The sequence below is a fragment of the Phoca vitulina genome, unplaced genomic scaffold (genome assembly GCF_004348235.1).
Source record: "Phoca vitulina isolate PV1807 unplaced genomic scaffold, GSC_HSeal_1.0 scaffold84, whole genome shotgun sequence".
In the NCBI taxonomy this organism is placed as follows: Eukaryota; Metazoa; Chordata; class Mammalia; order Carnivora; family Phocidae; genus Phoca; species Phoca vitulina.
In genome coordinates this window covers 4,684,291-4,699,162 of record NW_022589787.1, presented here as the reverse complement: position 1 = coordinate 4,699,162, position 14,872 = coordinate 4,684,291, and the positions used below count along the sequence as shown (strand labels likewise).

The window sequence follows — 14,872 nt, the reverse complement described above, 5'->3', positions numbered from 1 at the left end:
GCCCATATAAGGCCTGTTTCCAGGAAATTCAGCCTTCAAAATGCTAGGGAAGAGCCTCCAAATTTGAATTTTAGCATCTCCAGCATGAAACATGTGCAAACACTAGGTTAACTTTGCTCTCCTCTGTAACCTTCACCAAGCTGCTTTTCATGAGGCCATATATTTATAGGTCAGCAGTGTCTTCCTTTATACCATATTATGGAAAGAATTCCTAACATGTGCTTTGTGATTGTATTACCCAACGCTTCAGAAAGGTGTCTGAGGTTTGGCAGTCTGGGCACATGCAAACAGGACTGCTTTGGTGTGACTTGGGTCCTACCTTTTCTCTTGCAGGCGCTGTGTACGGTGGCTGAAAGTCGCAAGCCTGTTTATCTTTGTGGTGGTGTGCTCTGTGAGTATCACAGAGCTCTGCTGTTGGGTCAGCAGAGCCCCAGGGTGCCTTGGGCTGGGTAGCAAGGCACCTAAGGTATGGGGCTCACACCTTTCTTTGGAGGAGATGCTGAAGGCATGTGGGACTGTGGGCTGAGGTTGGTGAGGGAGGCCTCCCCTTAGCAATGCTCCTCTGCTGTGATACAACAGAAGCCTTGGGGACTTGGCTTTGCTCTGTAGAAGGCAGTTAGCTTCATCCTTGGGTCTGACTTTCCACCTGAAAGCGGCTTACCAATTCTGTTTTCAACCACACGCAATAAAACTCTTTATTTGTCTTGGGCATGTTCAGCATCATGGGTGGCCCCAAGAATGTGTCCTGCTGCCAGCATTTGTGTGGTGTGTATCCTGATGTAGCCTAGCTGGAATCACAGTGCAGGTGCTCAGTATTTTGCCAAATGAATGAGTGTGAGATTCTTTGTGCTCAGGTGTGCATATCTGTGTGTGTACAAATGTGTGTGTACATGCCTGGCTGTGTGTGTCTGTGTGTGCACATGTGGATGTGAGGTCCTCTGTGCCTGCTGCGTGTTTGTGTGTCTGCATGCCTGTGTGGGACATGTGGGTCATTTGTGGTCTGTGATCGTTTTGAGGTCGTGTCTGTGCTTGGGGTCTTGTTTCTGGGTGCGTACCAATTTTCAGCATTGGCATAAGAGAATTTGTCTGCACCATTGTTGGGAGATTCCAGTGGGTGGCTGGTGCCTGCTGCTGTGACTGCATGTGAGATTGTGAGCAAGGATGGGGTGTGTGGGTGGTGTTTTCATGCCTGGGCAGTGTGGACTCCAGGACATGTGTGGCTGTGCCTCTTCTATGCATCCTGAGGTTACGGCCAGGCTGAACCCTGCATGACTGGAAACTGCACATGACCACATGTGGCTGTGAGTACTTGGTTTTCATTATCTGCATAGGTGGGCATGCGTTTCGGGGCTCTGCGTGTGTGCACGTGGGATTATGCGTGAGAAGAGGCTCCTCTTCTCAGGGTGGCGAATAGAGAGCACTATTGCATCTTGAGCAGCGAGGGTCGTTCATGAAGTCAATACTGGCTGAATTGAATTGAATACCTGCAACTCTATGAAAGCCCACAAGGGAGGGGAGCAGTGGCCCAGAGAAAGGAAATTATGCATGAAACAAGAGACAAATACATTGAACTCTGAAAACTTCATGCTTTTACTTTTTTAGCTGCCAGTTTGCTTCTCTACCTCCTATTCTCACAACTGTGTGGCTCTGAAGCTCTGGCTGCTTCCCAGGGCCTGGTAGGTGGGTACACTGGGATTTCCAAGCAGAAGGTCAGGGTGGGCCAGCGCTTACCTGATCTCCTGAGGACTGACCTGAGCTCTGTATCTAGTCTTCAGCCTTCTTCTGGGATTTGAAGTTTTGGTGATTTGGGGAATTTGTTTTGAACTTCTATAACCTGTCATCTTATAACCGCTTATTACCACTTCAGTGTACTTTCTGATGAGGTATAAGGTGCAAATTGTGCAAATTCCACAAACACATACTTTAACCATCACATGGGTTGTATCCCCTTTTCTCCAGTATGGGAAAACCATGTTTACCTTCCTCTGATGATTTAATTTTGTAGCTGAGTGGTTAATCCTTAAAACAAATAAATATCAGTAATCAAGACCCATTGTAGTGGAGAATAGTATAATGAATCAGAATTTTATCTCTAAATATCTAAGAAAAACTAGAGTGAGCTGGTGAATGTTCGATACATCAGTCAACACCATTATTATACCCATATTTTTTTACCTTTTGTCAAAATTATTTAAATCCTATTGTTCTCCTGCCACAAATCTATCATTCAATGTTTCTGATTGTTACAGATTTTATTCAGCCTGTATCCAGATCAAGGGAAGTTCTGGCAGTTGTTGGCTGTGTCACCCCTGCAAAGCTACTGTATCCAGTCTATACAGAGATGGATAGTTGCCCATGGCTGAGATTCACAAAAAGACACCAGAGAACTATTACAACTGTTGCTGAAGGCCGCAGTGTAGGTGATCACTGTTCCTCCCATGCCTATTTTGTTCCTTCAGGACATTTGATGAAAGATGAGGCCAGAGCAGAAGGGGAGGGGAGCACTAGTGAAACTATGATGGGTGGTTGGTGGTGAGGTTCCCCCTGGGGTGATGACAACCAGGTGGCACATTCCAGTTAGGGCCTGGCTCCCCTGGGCTCTTGCATACTCTGTTTTGTACCCCATCCCCACTTCCTTTTGCATTTCAGCCTGGGTGGTTTCTACTGACCTATTTTTAAGTTCATTGCTTCTTTTCCTTGGCTGTGTCATCTGGGCATGATGATTGCTTGGTTTCTTCATACTGTGTTTTCTCTTGCCTTTTTGTAGGCCTCATAGTTTGTCAGTAAAAGCCAGATGTGTTGTATAGGATAGTAGATATTGAGTGTGTTAGTCAGCTCGGACTGCTGTAACAAAATACCACAGCCTGGGGGTTAACAGATATTTATTACTCACAGTGCTAGAGGTTGGACGTCCAAAGTCAAGGTGCTTGCCAATTTGATATCTGGTGAGAGCTCTCTTTCTGGCTTGCAGATGGCTGCCTTTCTTGCCATGTCCTCACAGGGCCTTTCCTCAGTGTGCCTGTGTGTATGTGGAGAGAGAGAGCATTCTCTGGTGGCTGTTCTTAATAAGGATACAATCCTCTCAGATCAGGGCCCCACCCTATGACTTCAGGTAACCTCAGTTACTTCCTTAAAGGCCCCATCTCCAGACACAGCCACACTGGGCGGCCGGGCTTCAACATATGAATTTGTGGGGGACATAAACATTTATCCCATAGCACTGTGGGTTTTAGTTGGGGGTCTGGGTAAATTTAGTCAGAGGTTGGCTGTGTGGCAGTGTGTGGTTGCTATGTAACCTCTAGCATCCCAGACACTTGGAATTGCTTGGCTTCTCTCCTGCTGTCTGCCAGGCTGTGCACTATTCCTACTCCTTCCACAGGGGAGAGTTACTTTCCCCTCTTACCCACCACTCCCAGCTGCTGGGGTTCCACTGTGCCCTTAGACTGCCAGATTTGATATGTTTCCCCAGCAAATTAACGCTTTTTCATGAATCTCCTCAATTTCTTCATCTTCTTTGTGAGTACCTGCTAGGGTTCCTGAAGCAAAATCCTATTAGAAGATGTGAACACCCCAATTCTGTGGCTCCCAGGATCTCCCTACTATCATGCTAGCCCACACTTGACCTTGAGCAGTTTAAAAATTTTCTGATTTAATCTTGCCTGCTTCTGTGTGTGGTGGTAGCACCTGTCTCAGGGAAGCAAATGCTTGGCCCTATTCCTCCCCTCAGTCACCCGTCTCACTCTAGATTTCAAGTTAGATGTTTATGATGCAACCTCATTCTTGACAGAATAAGTCATTAACTTAACATCTGTCCAGGCTTTTCAGGTTGTGAGAGTAGGAGTGGTGTGTTTCTAGCTCTCTACTTATCCCAGCTGAAACTGAAAGTCCAGAGCCCAAAGTCTCTCTTGAATAGACATTTGGATGAGGATAATCAAGCATGAAAGTCCCTAAAGCTCCCAGGCCTGGGAGAGGGAGCATCTTGGAAAGCAAGCCGGGGAGGAGAGGAGGGCAAGGAGGAGAAAGGAGTGGGGAGGAAGAGGAAGCAAATGGAGGAGGAGGGAGAAAAGGAGGCAGCTGTGTCCAGCTCAAGTATTTCTGATTATTACCTTTTTTTCTGATCATTGCCTTTTAAAAAGGAGTTAAATCATTCACAGATTTTTTTTCTTCAGTATCTTCAACTGATAAGCTTGGGTGAACTGAAATTTTAGAAAATTGGGTAGTTTCCCTTGCAGTCACCAGTAGTTTTTGCATATTCTTATTTCCTCTGGTTCTTTTGGGGAGTCCCTCTGTGTCTTTCCAGAACATCCTCTCACTCAGCTGAGCCACTCAACATTCCAGAAAGACCTGGCACTCAAGGTCTTCAGGTGGGCTCATGAGATGGCTCTGGTGGGCAGTGCATGGTGCATCCCTGCCCTTAAATGAATGAGAGCACTCATCTGTACCTGCTCTCAGGACAGGGTAGCTCTGAAGTCTATCTGAAAGCTTGCTAAAGTCTTGGTATTTGCTTCACCACTTTAAAATTGTGTCTCAGTTTTAGGTGAAGATGTATCTCCCTGTGAGAGAACTGGAGAGCTCTGTGATTTTAATGAACTTTGTTTCCCATTCTTATGCCTTACCTCTGTATCATCTCCATGGGTTAAAAACACTAAGACATCTTCCTGCTTTCCTCAGCTTACCCTGGGGCCTTCTCAAAGCAAGTGTCAGTGTGGAGGCCTGACTTCATGATGCCCCTAGGAGAGGGATCCTGCCTTCCCTTCATGTGACCTCACTGTAAATGATCATAACCTACTGCCCAGGCTGAGCCAAGAACTCGGAGAGATCCTATCCAGAACCAGACAGGGAGGCGGAAATATTTGCAGGTTGCTGAGTGATTACTGTACTGTGGCAACTCCTGTGTGAACCTTATCAGTCAGCAGAAATCCTAAGTAAGTATCATAAGTAAGGATAATAACAGGATAAAATCAGATAATGACAAATAAGAGTCTTCTGTTCATCCCACCGAGAACTGTACCATGTCACTTTTGCTCCACAGCATTGTGCAGTCTTCCTTCTAGAGCAGCTCAAGTACAGTAGCCCTTTCCTGGGACTTGAATGAACCCAGACCCATCCTAGTGACTGGCAGACAAATGGTTTTTCTCAGCAGTAAGGGTAACCGGGAGGTCTCTCTCCTGTTCTCTGAGCCATGTGTGTACTTGGATGAAGAGAGAAAGAGAAGTGGAAGACATGAAGAGAGCTGTGTGGGATGATAGGAATGCTGCAGAATGGTTCTTACATGTCTATGGATCTGTTAAAGAAAAAAAAAGTCTTCAGTGACACTTGTTAAAGATGGCAAGTCACACTTTATTCGGGAACTTAGTGATAGTTGTAGAGACCACTGCAGTGAGGTCTTGCGGTGGGGGAGAAAGATTGAACTTGAAAAGTGGGACTTTAAGGCCAAGGAGCAGGGTGGGGGGCAGTGGATGAAAAACTACTAAGAGGAAACATCATGGATAAGAGGAGATTCTGGCCAAACTGACTTCACAGGATCCTTGTTGAAGACAGGCCAGAGTGACCAGACATCACCTGGGGGATGGAGGCGGATGAGGAACCTGATCAGATATTGAGTGTGGTTAGATATGGAGAATGAAGATTCTGCCTAAATTAACCTAGCAGGATTCTTGCTAAAACTGGACACAGAAGCCCCGAAGTCAGGGCTTAGTCTTAGAGAAGAGAGTTCAAAGGAGCATACCTAAGGTTTGGCCAAAGAGAGACTCTGTCAATCATTAACCATTATTAAGGCTGATTTAAGCTTCCCATGGGCTCCTTAGAAAATGTACATTTTTCTCAGTAGATTTTCCATACATTTCTGGAAGCTCACAGACCCTCTCCCAGGACCTTAGGCTGAGAACTTGCTGTGGTGGTTTGTGAAAGGACAGAGGTCAGAAGTCCTCCTCAGATGCGCCCAGAGAGCCAACTGCTGCTGGTATCTACAAAAATGGGGACAGAGTCAGGGCAGGCTAGACTGTGCACCAGAGTTTGGAACTTTTTTTTTAAAGATTTTATTTATTTATTTGAGAGAGAGAGAATGAGAGAGAGCGAGTACATGAGAGGGGGGAGGGTCAGAGGGAGAACCAGACTCCCTGCCGAGCAGGGAGCCCGATGCGGGACTCGATCCAGGGACTCCAGGATCATGACCTGAGCCGAAGGCAGTCGCTTAACCAACTGAGCCACCCAGGCGCCCGCAGAGTTTGGAACTTTGAAGGTGATTCTCAGCAAAAGGGTGTTATTGTGCCGGTCTGGGGCAAGAAGTGATTCAGGCAGGCCTGGTTTTGAAAGGCCAGTAGTGGTGTTCTTGTTGTTGTCCTCATGAGTGAAGAGCCCCACTGTTATTCCTTCTTGACTTCTGGCCAGACCCCAAGGGTGTGTGTTTTGGTGGGAAGTGCTTTTGGAGAAAGCCTCACTATCCTTTAACTGGAGAATAACAAAGCTACCTTTTCCCCTATGATGTTTTCTCTGTAATAGTCGGGCTTTGTCACCTCAGTAATTGCAGGGCTTATTTTAGAAGCTTTGTGAAACAGGAAGTGGCTGTGATTGCAGGCACGTGAAGTTCTTTGTCCCTGAATTGTTCTCTGTGCTTATTATGAGACCTGTTCAAGGCTCCTAGGTCATTAGACAGGTGAATAATGGTCAGCAAGCCAGGTTATATATAAGCAGGGTAATTAGGCTTGCTCACTGACCTTCCTCCCTTCCCTCCTTCCCTTTCTCTCCCTCCCTCTCTTCCAATCTTTTTTCCTTGTTTCTTGACATATGGTCCATTTTCCATCACACCCTTCATAGTAGTCCTGGGCTTTCAAAGTACATAAAGAAAACACTATACATATTAAAAGATTTTGTCCCCTCCTGTTCTTCCTCTCTTACATCCTAAGCTCCTTAGGTAGTAACCTCATAATTGTGATGTCCATTATGCTAGCAACTAGTTACTTGTGGCTCTTGACATTTAAATTTGTATTAATGAAGTAAATAACATTAAAGTTTCACTTCCCCATTCACACCAGCCACATTTCAAGTGCTTAATAGCCACATGTGATTAGTGGCTACCATATCAGACAGCACAGATAAAAACACTTCTATCACCACAGAAAATTCTATTGGCCAGCACCACTCTAGAAATTAAGGACAATCATTCATCCATTTGGTCTCAAATGCTGGAGAAAATACATTAGCACTAGATAGATTATTTTTATGAATTGATCAGTCTTAAAAGTTTCATACTTTATCAAATGACATTGCTCCCATTTTTATCAAGAAGTTGGGTCTAAAGGAACCCCACTTTCTTACCTCCATTCAACTAAGCAAAAGTTGTGTCAAAGAAAAATTGTATCAGTTAAACAGGTAAGGAAGACTTTATCCAAGACTATTGCAATAGGGAAGAGATTGAACTCAACTCCAAATACAACAGGTTAAGCTGGGAATCTACAGAAGGGTGAGGGGGAGGATGGAAAATTACCAAAGGGAACTTGGCTGGGGATCAAGAGTGAAGTGAAGGCATTCTTAAAAAAAAAAAAAGAAAGAAAGAAAAAGAAAAAGAGTGAAGGGATTCTCAATAAACTGGGCTCACCAGGCCAAGGTTGAAACTTAACCAAGAAGAGGGCTCAGAGGACTTAAGTTTGGTCCAGGAGGGATTCCTGGCCAGTGTTAACTGAACCTGGCATTTGATAGGCTCTGTAGCAAACTGAAGGGTAAGCCCAAGAGGACTGTACATTTTAGGTGGAAATGAAGGCCCCTTTCAGGCTCTCATGGATTTGTTCCATGACCTGTGGCAGCACACTGCCCACTCTTCAGAAGTGCTTTGTTCATGTGTCTTTCTCCCCACCATGCATAGGCTGCCAAGACAGCTGCCCACACTGGGACAGCCAGAGAAAGTCAATGGTCACACTCATTAGAGGTACAACAGGAAGATGATTAACTAGGAACTCAGAGGAGGGATGTCTAGGGGGCTCAAAGAGTGGGAAGAAGGTTCATGGAAGGCATGTCAAGTTAGCTCTTGAAAGATGGCTTTGACTGGGGTAGTGGTAAAGGCAGGAGACTACTTTGATGCAGCTAGAAAAAGGAGGCGATTTCTCTCTGACTTCTTCATGCCCCATCTGGCAGGGACTTTGGTCTAAGTTTGGAGGACCTCAAGGATGATGCTGTAAACAAATATTATTGGTGAAACAAGTATATTTGTTGGGGCATCTAATGTGGTGAGAACCACATTAGTTTCTAAAGAAGTAACAAAATGAGTAAGATGCAGTTATTCCTCTTGAGGAGTGAGACCAGTTGGGGAGAAAAGTCTAAAGCAAACTGCAGTATGGCATGAGCCCAATCTACAGAGGAACACTGGAGGAAGCCAGAGGATCTGCTGGAGTCATGGATGACAAGGAAAGATTTAAGGAGAGGAGAGCTTGAGTGAGAACTTGAAAGATGGTAGAAGTTCTGCAGATTTGGGGAGGCATTTGAGGCAAAGGCAGGGGACTATGTGTTAGGAGCATGGTGGACAGTTCAACATGGCTGGGAGGCAAGGATTGAAGCTACCTGCAGGGGTGAGGCTCGATTAGAGGAGGCTCCTGTTTGCTGGGATCTGGAAGTTACAGCTGACACAGTCTGAGCACAGTCACTCTGACACAGTCAGAGCACCCCAGTGGGCTTTGAATCCTAAGTGCATGGTGGGCATCTAGAAAGACAGAGAAAAGGAAGGGTGGAAGTACACGTGGTCCTGTGTCTATGTGATTTTGTATGCACTCAATTTGGTTGGTTAATAATAGGGTGCTTTGTTACGTGGTTGTCTCCCCAACAGGGCATGAGATGCCCCCCGGCCCCCAGGCCAAAGGTCTTGTTTTATTCATTCATTTCTTGGAACGCAATAAATGCTCCACAAACATTCATTAAATCTGAGGGTGAAGGCACTGCTTTTCTAATGTTAGCCTCTAGGTGGTGCTGTTCCTTCCGGGTTTCTGCAAGGTCTCTTGGAATCCTTTCTGAGCTGAAATATTTCTCCCCACCGTGTATCTTGTGTTTGCCCTGGGGAAAGACCAGGACACGAGTAATTTTGGCAGAAGCAGCAGTGTCTCTTTGGGCCTTTTCTTGGTACATCCTGCCTCATGCGTGACTTCTGTTTTCCATTTGTCCTTGATGGAACCCAAGTAGTAGCATAAGTATGTGGAGAGGCTTTCCAACCAAGTGCAGGGGACTGCTGCTCAGTCTGGGCTCTCATATGGGCAACAGTGCTGATAAAACCCTTTCTTTACCAGGATGTTTTTTGTACAATTGGTTTTTTTAAACCAGTGCATTTTGCTGGAGGAAATAGATAATGAAAAAAGATTAACCATTCACTGGCCCTTGATACTCACAGTAAATCTTGTGTACACTCTGGCAACAGTGACGTTGTGCCTTTTCCCTAAGTCTGTTCCATAAACCGCCTGTTTCTTCTAGGGTTTTAAGGAAGAGTAAGGGAAGTGGCTACTGAATCCTCCTACAGTCAGTGAGCTGCTGCCAAGACTTTTGAGACCTCATACAAAGCTTAGACTATTTTGAGATTCATTTTTCCACCTACAACAGTTTTCTCCTCTGGATCAAAATAACTAGGCTAGCCGCTGTGTAGAATCCATGTCATGACCCCCAGAACCTTGCAGCAGAGGCAAGACTTGGCCCAGAGCAGAGAGAGAAGGGTTGAGTAGCACGGGCTCTTACATTTGTGCAACACCCAAATGCAGGATGTTGGTGCTAAGGGGAAGCCTACAGTGGGGCTTAAGTGCCATGGGAATTATATTTTGTGGGGGGAAAGCCTCTTTACTTGATAATTTTTCCCTGATCAAGAGTCCTTCACACGCTTTGAAGAAATTTCTCTCCTTTCACTGCAGTGCATGTCACTTATTTAGCTGGCTTCAGAATTCTTATTTTCAATTCTTTGTGATTTCTCATTCTAAAAATAGAGACCTGGCACCTAAGGATTTGGACATGGATGTGGATCAGTTTATCTGTTCGTTAATGCAGCCATCCTGTCTACTAGCTCATGGTGGGTCCAGGAACTTGGGCAGGAGTTTTATGCTGGCTGCAAAATGTGGAAGCAGAGATCATGGTAGAATGGGGAGATACCACTTAAAGGTTAAAACAGAGGATTTGAAACACATGCGATCAGACATTGCAAAACCAACTGCATGTCAGGAGTGAAGTGCTAAGGAGATAAGGAGTGGTCAAAGTCTGCAGTACAGTTGCAGAAACAGCCTGGATAGGTATTTCTCTGTGCACCTTCTAAGGAGGGTGCTCACTGGGTGGGTGGTGAGGGGACTTCAGGCCTCTCTTCCTTGCTTTGTGGTTCACCTTGACTTTGCCTCAGCTTCGAATCTCACCAGCCACATGGACTCCACACTGCTCCAGGTGGATCTGGCAGGGGCCCTGGTGGCCGGTGGCCCAAGTCATACCGGGAGAGAAGAACATGTCATGGTGGAGGTGACCCAGGCTGACGTTCCAGGCTCCAGGCGGCGGCGGCCACAGCAGGTTACACTTATAAATTATTTGAAAGGAATTGTAAAAACTCATTTCATCTCTTTATAAATTGAGTTTCCTTTTGAATGGATTTGATGAGAAGTCATAAGGCAATGGCATCATTATTAGGCAAACCCTATCTTTTGCTTTGTCTTTGACTCTTTTTTCCTTTTGTTTAAGACAATTATAAAACTCTTGCCATTTCAGTAAAATGAGGCTTGCAAGTTATTTAATTTACATGATTTTACTGGGCAATTCAGGGAAACATTATATATTTGAAAGCAGTTTTGTTGTTAAAGCACAATTAAACCTGGGCTTTACCCCATGGTACAGAAGGTATTTCAACACCACAGTTCTCTTGGGTTTGGGGACACTTGCCTAAGACTTGCATAGTTTCCCAAAGCTTCTGCTTCTAAAGTGATAGGCTCTTATGCTTAGTGTCTCCTAGACAAAACCTTTAGCTCCTGTCCTTCGAAGGCAAGGAGAGCCAACAGTGGTGTTGTCACCATGGCCCAGAGCCCAGACAAGGCCTGGCCCCTCTCTGTGCATCCTGACCTATACCCCAAGTCCTGGCCTTGACGACTCCCTGGGATTATCATGGTGACTTGTCTATGAAGTTCATGGGTTTTCCCTATTATAATCAATAGGAGGAAACCCTGCTTGTGCACAATGCTGTGTCATCCAAAATGGAGCATCTGATGGGTTACTGCACCCCTCGCATTTTCCTGCCATGCAAAGCAGGGTCCACAGAGCAAAAGCCTCATAATGAATGAGGCTGCAGTTTCATGGGTGATGGTCTGTGCAGCACCAGTGTTCTGAACCGGTTGCCTTGGCCTTGGTCTTAGGATGTAAACTTCACTTCCTCGTGTGTGGTGTACAACCAGCTGGCAAGGCCTTCTCATTAAAGGCGGGGTAGGCACACATCTGCCTGCTCTGTCTGTGGGCCTTGTGTGGGGGAAGATGTGACCTTTTGCAGCCTGCTGACACAGCTGCCTGCCCATGGGGCTCTACTCTGCTCTAGTGTCACACACAAATCCAGCTCAGAAACACGAAGAACACGAGATCTTTACTAATGGATTTTTTCTGATATACTCTTTCCAAATACTGAAGTGTTTTAAGAGAACTTATGAACTCTCATTTATGCTTTGACCAATTTCAGAGTTCCTATTTTCATTTACTTTGTGATTTGTGGGCAGCAAAGCTCCTGTCCTCCTGTTGAAGTTTCCCTGGCCCTTTCGCTCCCCCAGCGAGCCCCTCCCTCTCTGCTCACATCTGGTCCCCCTCAGCTGGTTTCTCCACTGCCCTGCTTAGGACAGGAACACATGGGGTGGATTTGCCTGCAGCAAAGGAAGCTTCATCCTTGGGTCCTACCTCCCATGGACTCCTGTAACATGGGTGTGAAGGTTTTCTGCCTCCAATTTGCAAGCAGGAAGCAGTTCTAAGCAAGCATTTCTTGTGAATTGCCTCAGAGGGCTCAGAAGATCCCAAGTCTCATATAAAGTGCAGTGATTTCTTTTTCTCATAATAAATCATATTTACTTCTATACCTTTGTACCCTTTATACTAATTCTGTATTTGTACTTCTGTATTCTTTTTTTTTTTTTTTTCTTAAAGCCTTCTATGTTGTGGAAATTTCCAGTTCTGCACAGCTTGGATATGCTCTAGTGTCAGGGATGTGGGAGCTGTATACAAGTCCTTGCTGTTCCTCTTTTTCTTCTTTTCTTATTCTAAACTAACACCTACAGTGAATAGCACTGAATCCCAGGTGGTGGTTCAGGTTCAAAGCCTTACTCTGATATTACATTTCAACTTTTACAGGTCACTCAGAATTGGACAGTATTTTTAAATCCAAGAAGAAGTGAGCACTTGGTGGTGAGCAGGACCTTTGAGATACTGAGCAGGTGGGTCTCAAGTGATCAAGGATCTTGGGGGAAGGTCTCCTCTGGACATTTTCACTTAAAAAGTTTGACCTGTGGGACTCCAATTTTTGGCACAAATAGCCAGATCAGTTATGTGGTTTGGATGGGATGCTCTAACTGTATAGACTAGGAACATGAAGGATGTAGGAGGGCATCATAACACTCACTCTCCCTGAGTGTCAGGAAATGAGGATTGATTGCAGGGTCCATTTTGAAGCAAATGATATTTTATAGTTGATGCTTTAATTTCATTAATATTATGAAGCTCCACAATGGGGAATTCCAGGGAATTTTAGGATTATTTCTCTTTTTCTTTAATGCCACTCCATATTATGTCTATATGAGTTTGCTAGGCCTGCCATAACAAATACCACAGAGTGTATGACTTAAACAGTAGAAATTTATTTCCTCAAGGGTTCAGCAGGATTTGTCTCTTCAGAGTACTCTCTCCTTGGCTTCGTCTCCCTGTGTTTTTCTGTGGACTTTTCTGTGTGTGTGTGTCTGTCCCAATCCCTTCTTGTAAGGACACTAGTCATACTGTATTAGGGACCACATCAGTGACCTCATTTTAACTTAATCACCTCTGTAAAGACTCTATCTCTAAATATAGTCACATTCTGAAGTTTTGAGGGTTAGGGTGTCAACATCTACATTTTGGGGACACAGTTCAGCTCAGAATAGTTACTGACTAAACTTTTAGAAAAGTGCTTTAATTTCACCATGCCACATACTGTTGATTACTTGGATGCCTCTTGTTCCAGGTACTTTTCCCCACCATCTGTGACAACCTGTCTACGTGTTCTCAGGTTGCACATGGCCCTTTTTTGAATCTCCCACATGTGAGAATGGTTGGCTTTGCTATTTATTAGCAGGTAAAGCAGTCAGTCTGTAATGAGGAGAGAGAAAATTAAATGGCTAGAACCAATGTGAAAGTCCTTGCTCCCTGTTAATTGTTGGAGTGGCACCTGCCACGAGGCAGACACTGCCAGATGAGGGGGCCTACATCAGATGGACCTGGCCATAGGGAGGCTGTGTCTGCATCTTACACTGCTCATATGCACTCAGAGCGCCTCATCTGCCAGGTCAGACATTGGGCTAAATCACTGTGAGGTCAGTTTGGGCTCTGGTTATGGCCATGGATGACTTGTGTTGGGAAGGACACCAAGCAAGCAGGCACTAATTGTTGACGTAGAGTGTGGTTTCCCTTACTAGTGGTAATATTTTTGCTTCATTCTGCAGAGATACTGTTTCTATCAGCATTCGAGCCTCCCTCCAACAGACACAGGCAGTTCCTCTTTTGATGGCTCATCAATACCTCCGTGCAAACATAGAAGCACAAGTGACCATTGCTGTGGTCATCCTTGCTGGGGTCTACATGCTGATTATATTTGAGGTAACTTTCATGCCAGCTCTCTAAGATTTATCTGTGCTCACAAGTAAGTGTCTTTCAACATGAAGGTGCTCTGGATGGGCTCAGTTCTGCATCTTAATCAAACTGCAATGGCATCTTTCCTAAAAAGGAAGATGCCATCATTCTAGGTAGAAATTGATCTGTACTGGAATATTTGCTGAATCTTGGCAACTGACACATGCAAGATGAGTTTTAGCAGGCCCCAGCAAAAGTTTACCTGAGAAAACTGAATATGTACATGAGTTTCTCACCCTTACTCTGCTCACTTGAAGTGTGATGCTGAGGCAGTAAGTGTTGAATCTCTCTGAGATGCATATTAGAATGCCCCCATTTGCTTCATAGGATTGTGTATATTACAGGGACTTGAGAGACCTTGGGCTATGTGGGGGGAGGGATTATTATCTGTTATGTTTATCAACTCAGCTAATGAGCCTTTTCACAATTGATCTCATGTCTTATAAATTCCATGTTTCTGGGAAACTAAGTTCGGCTCTACCTTTAATAGCATGGAGCAAAGTGCAGACACTGCCTGGATGGGTTGGTCCATTATTAATTTAATCATGAAACCAGATATACAGCAACACATTGATGGGATGTCAGTAGAGGATGTGATTCTGAAGAGGTATTTCTTCTTGAGTGTAGGATAGGTATGAGAAATACCTTGGAGTTGTCAAGGAAATGGCCTGCAGCAGAAGTGGCCAGGAAAGTTCCAGAAGTTTGCCTGTGGTTGTCTAGTCTACCTGGTGAGGAATGTTTGCTCCAGTAAGTTGAGCCCCAAGTTCCAACAAAATCCAATCATTGGTTTAGTTGTTATATCTCTTATGTCTTCTTTATTCCAGAGTAGCTCTATTCTCTCCGTTCTTTTTCTGTTTTCCTCTCAATCAATATTATCATGTTTCAGGGTTCCCTTGATTACCTACACACTGTGATTTTCTAGAAGAACTTACAGACTCAAAGGCAGCTGTGCCCTGTGTGGGCTGTGGTTTATTACCATGACCAGCAGTGGGGAAAGCCGTATCAGGCAGTCTGGAGGAGTCCA

At 44.9% G+C, this 14,872-nt stretch overlaps 1 protein-coding gene across 1 annotated transcript; it reads left to right on the top strand.

Moving 5' to 3' along the window:
- The first annotated feature begins 331 nt into the window (after nt 1-331).
- Nucleotides 332-13,839, top strand: LOC116626190 (P protein-like). The gene is made up of 5 exons (XM_032395394.1): nt 332-391; nt 2,250-2,322; nt 10,355-10,515; nt 12,322-12,404; nt 13,662-13,839. The coding sequence occupies exons 3-5, from the start codon at nt 10,375-10,377 to the stop codon at nt 13,837-13,839; spliced, it is 402 nt and encodes a 133-aa protein (XP_032251285.1). The 5' UTR covers nt 332-391; nt 2,250-2,322; nt 10,355-10,374.
- Nucleotides 13,840-14,872: the final 1,033 nt, after the last annotated feature.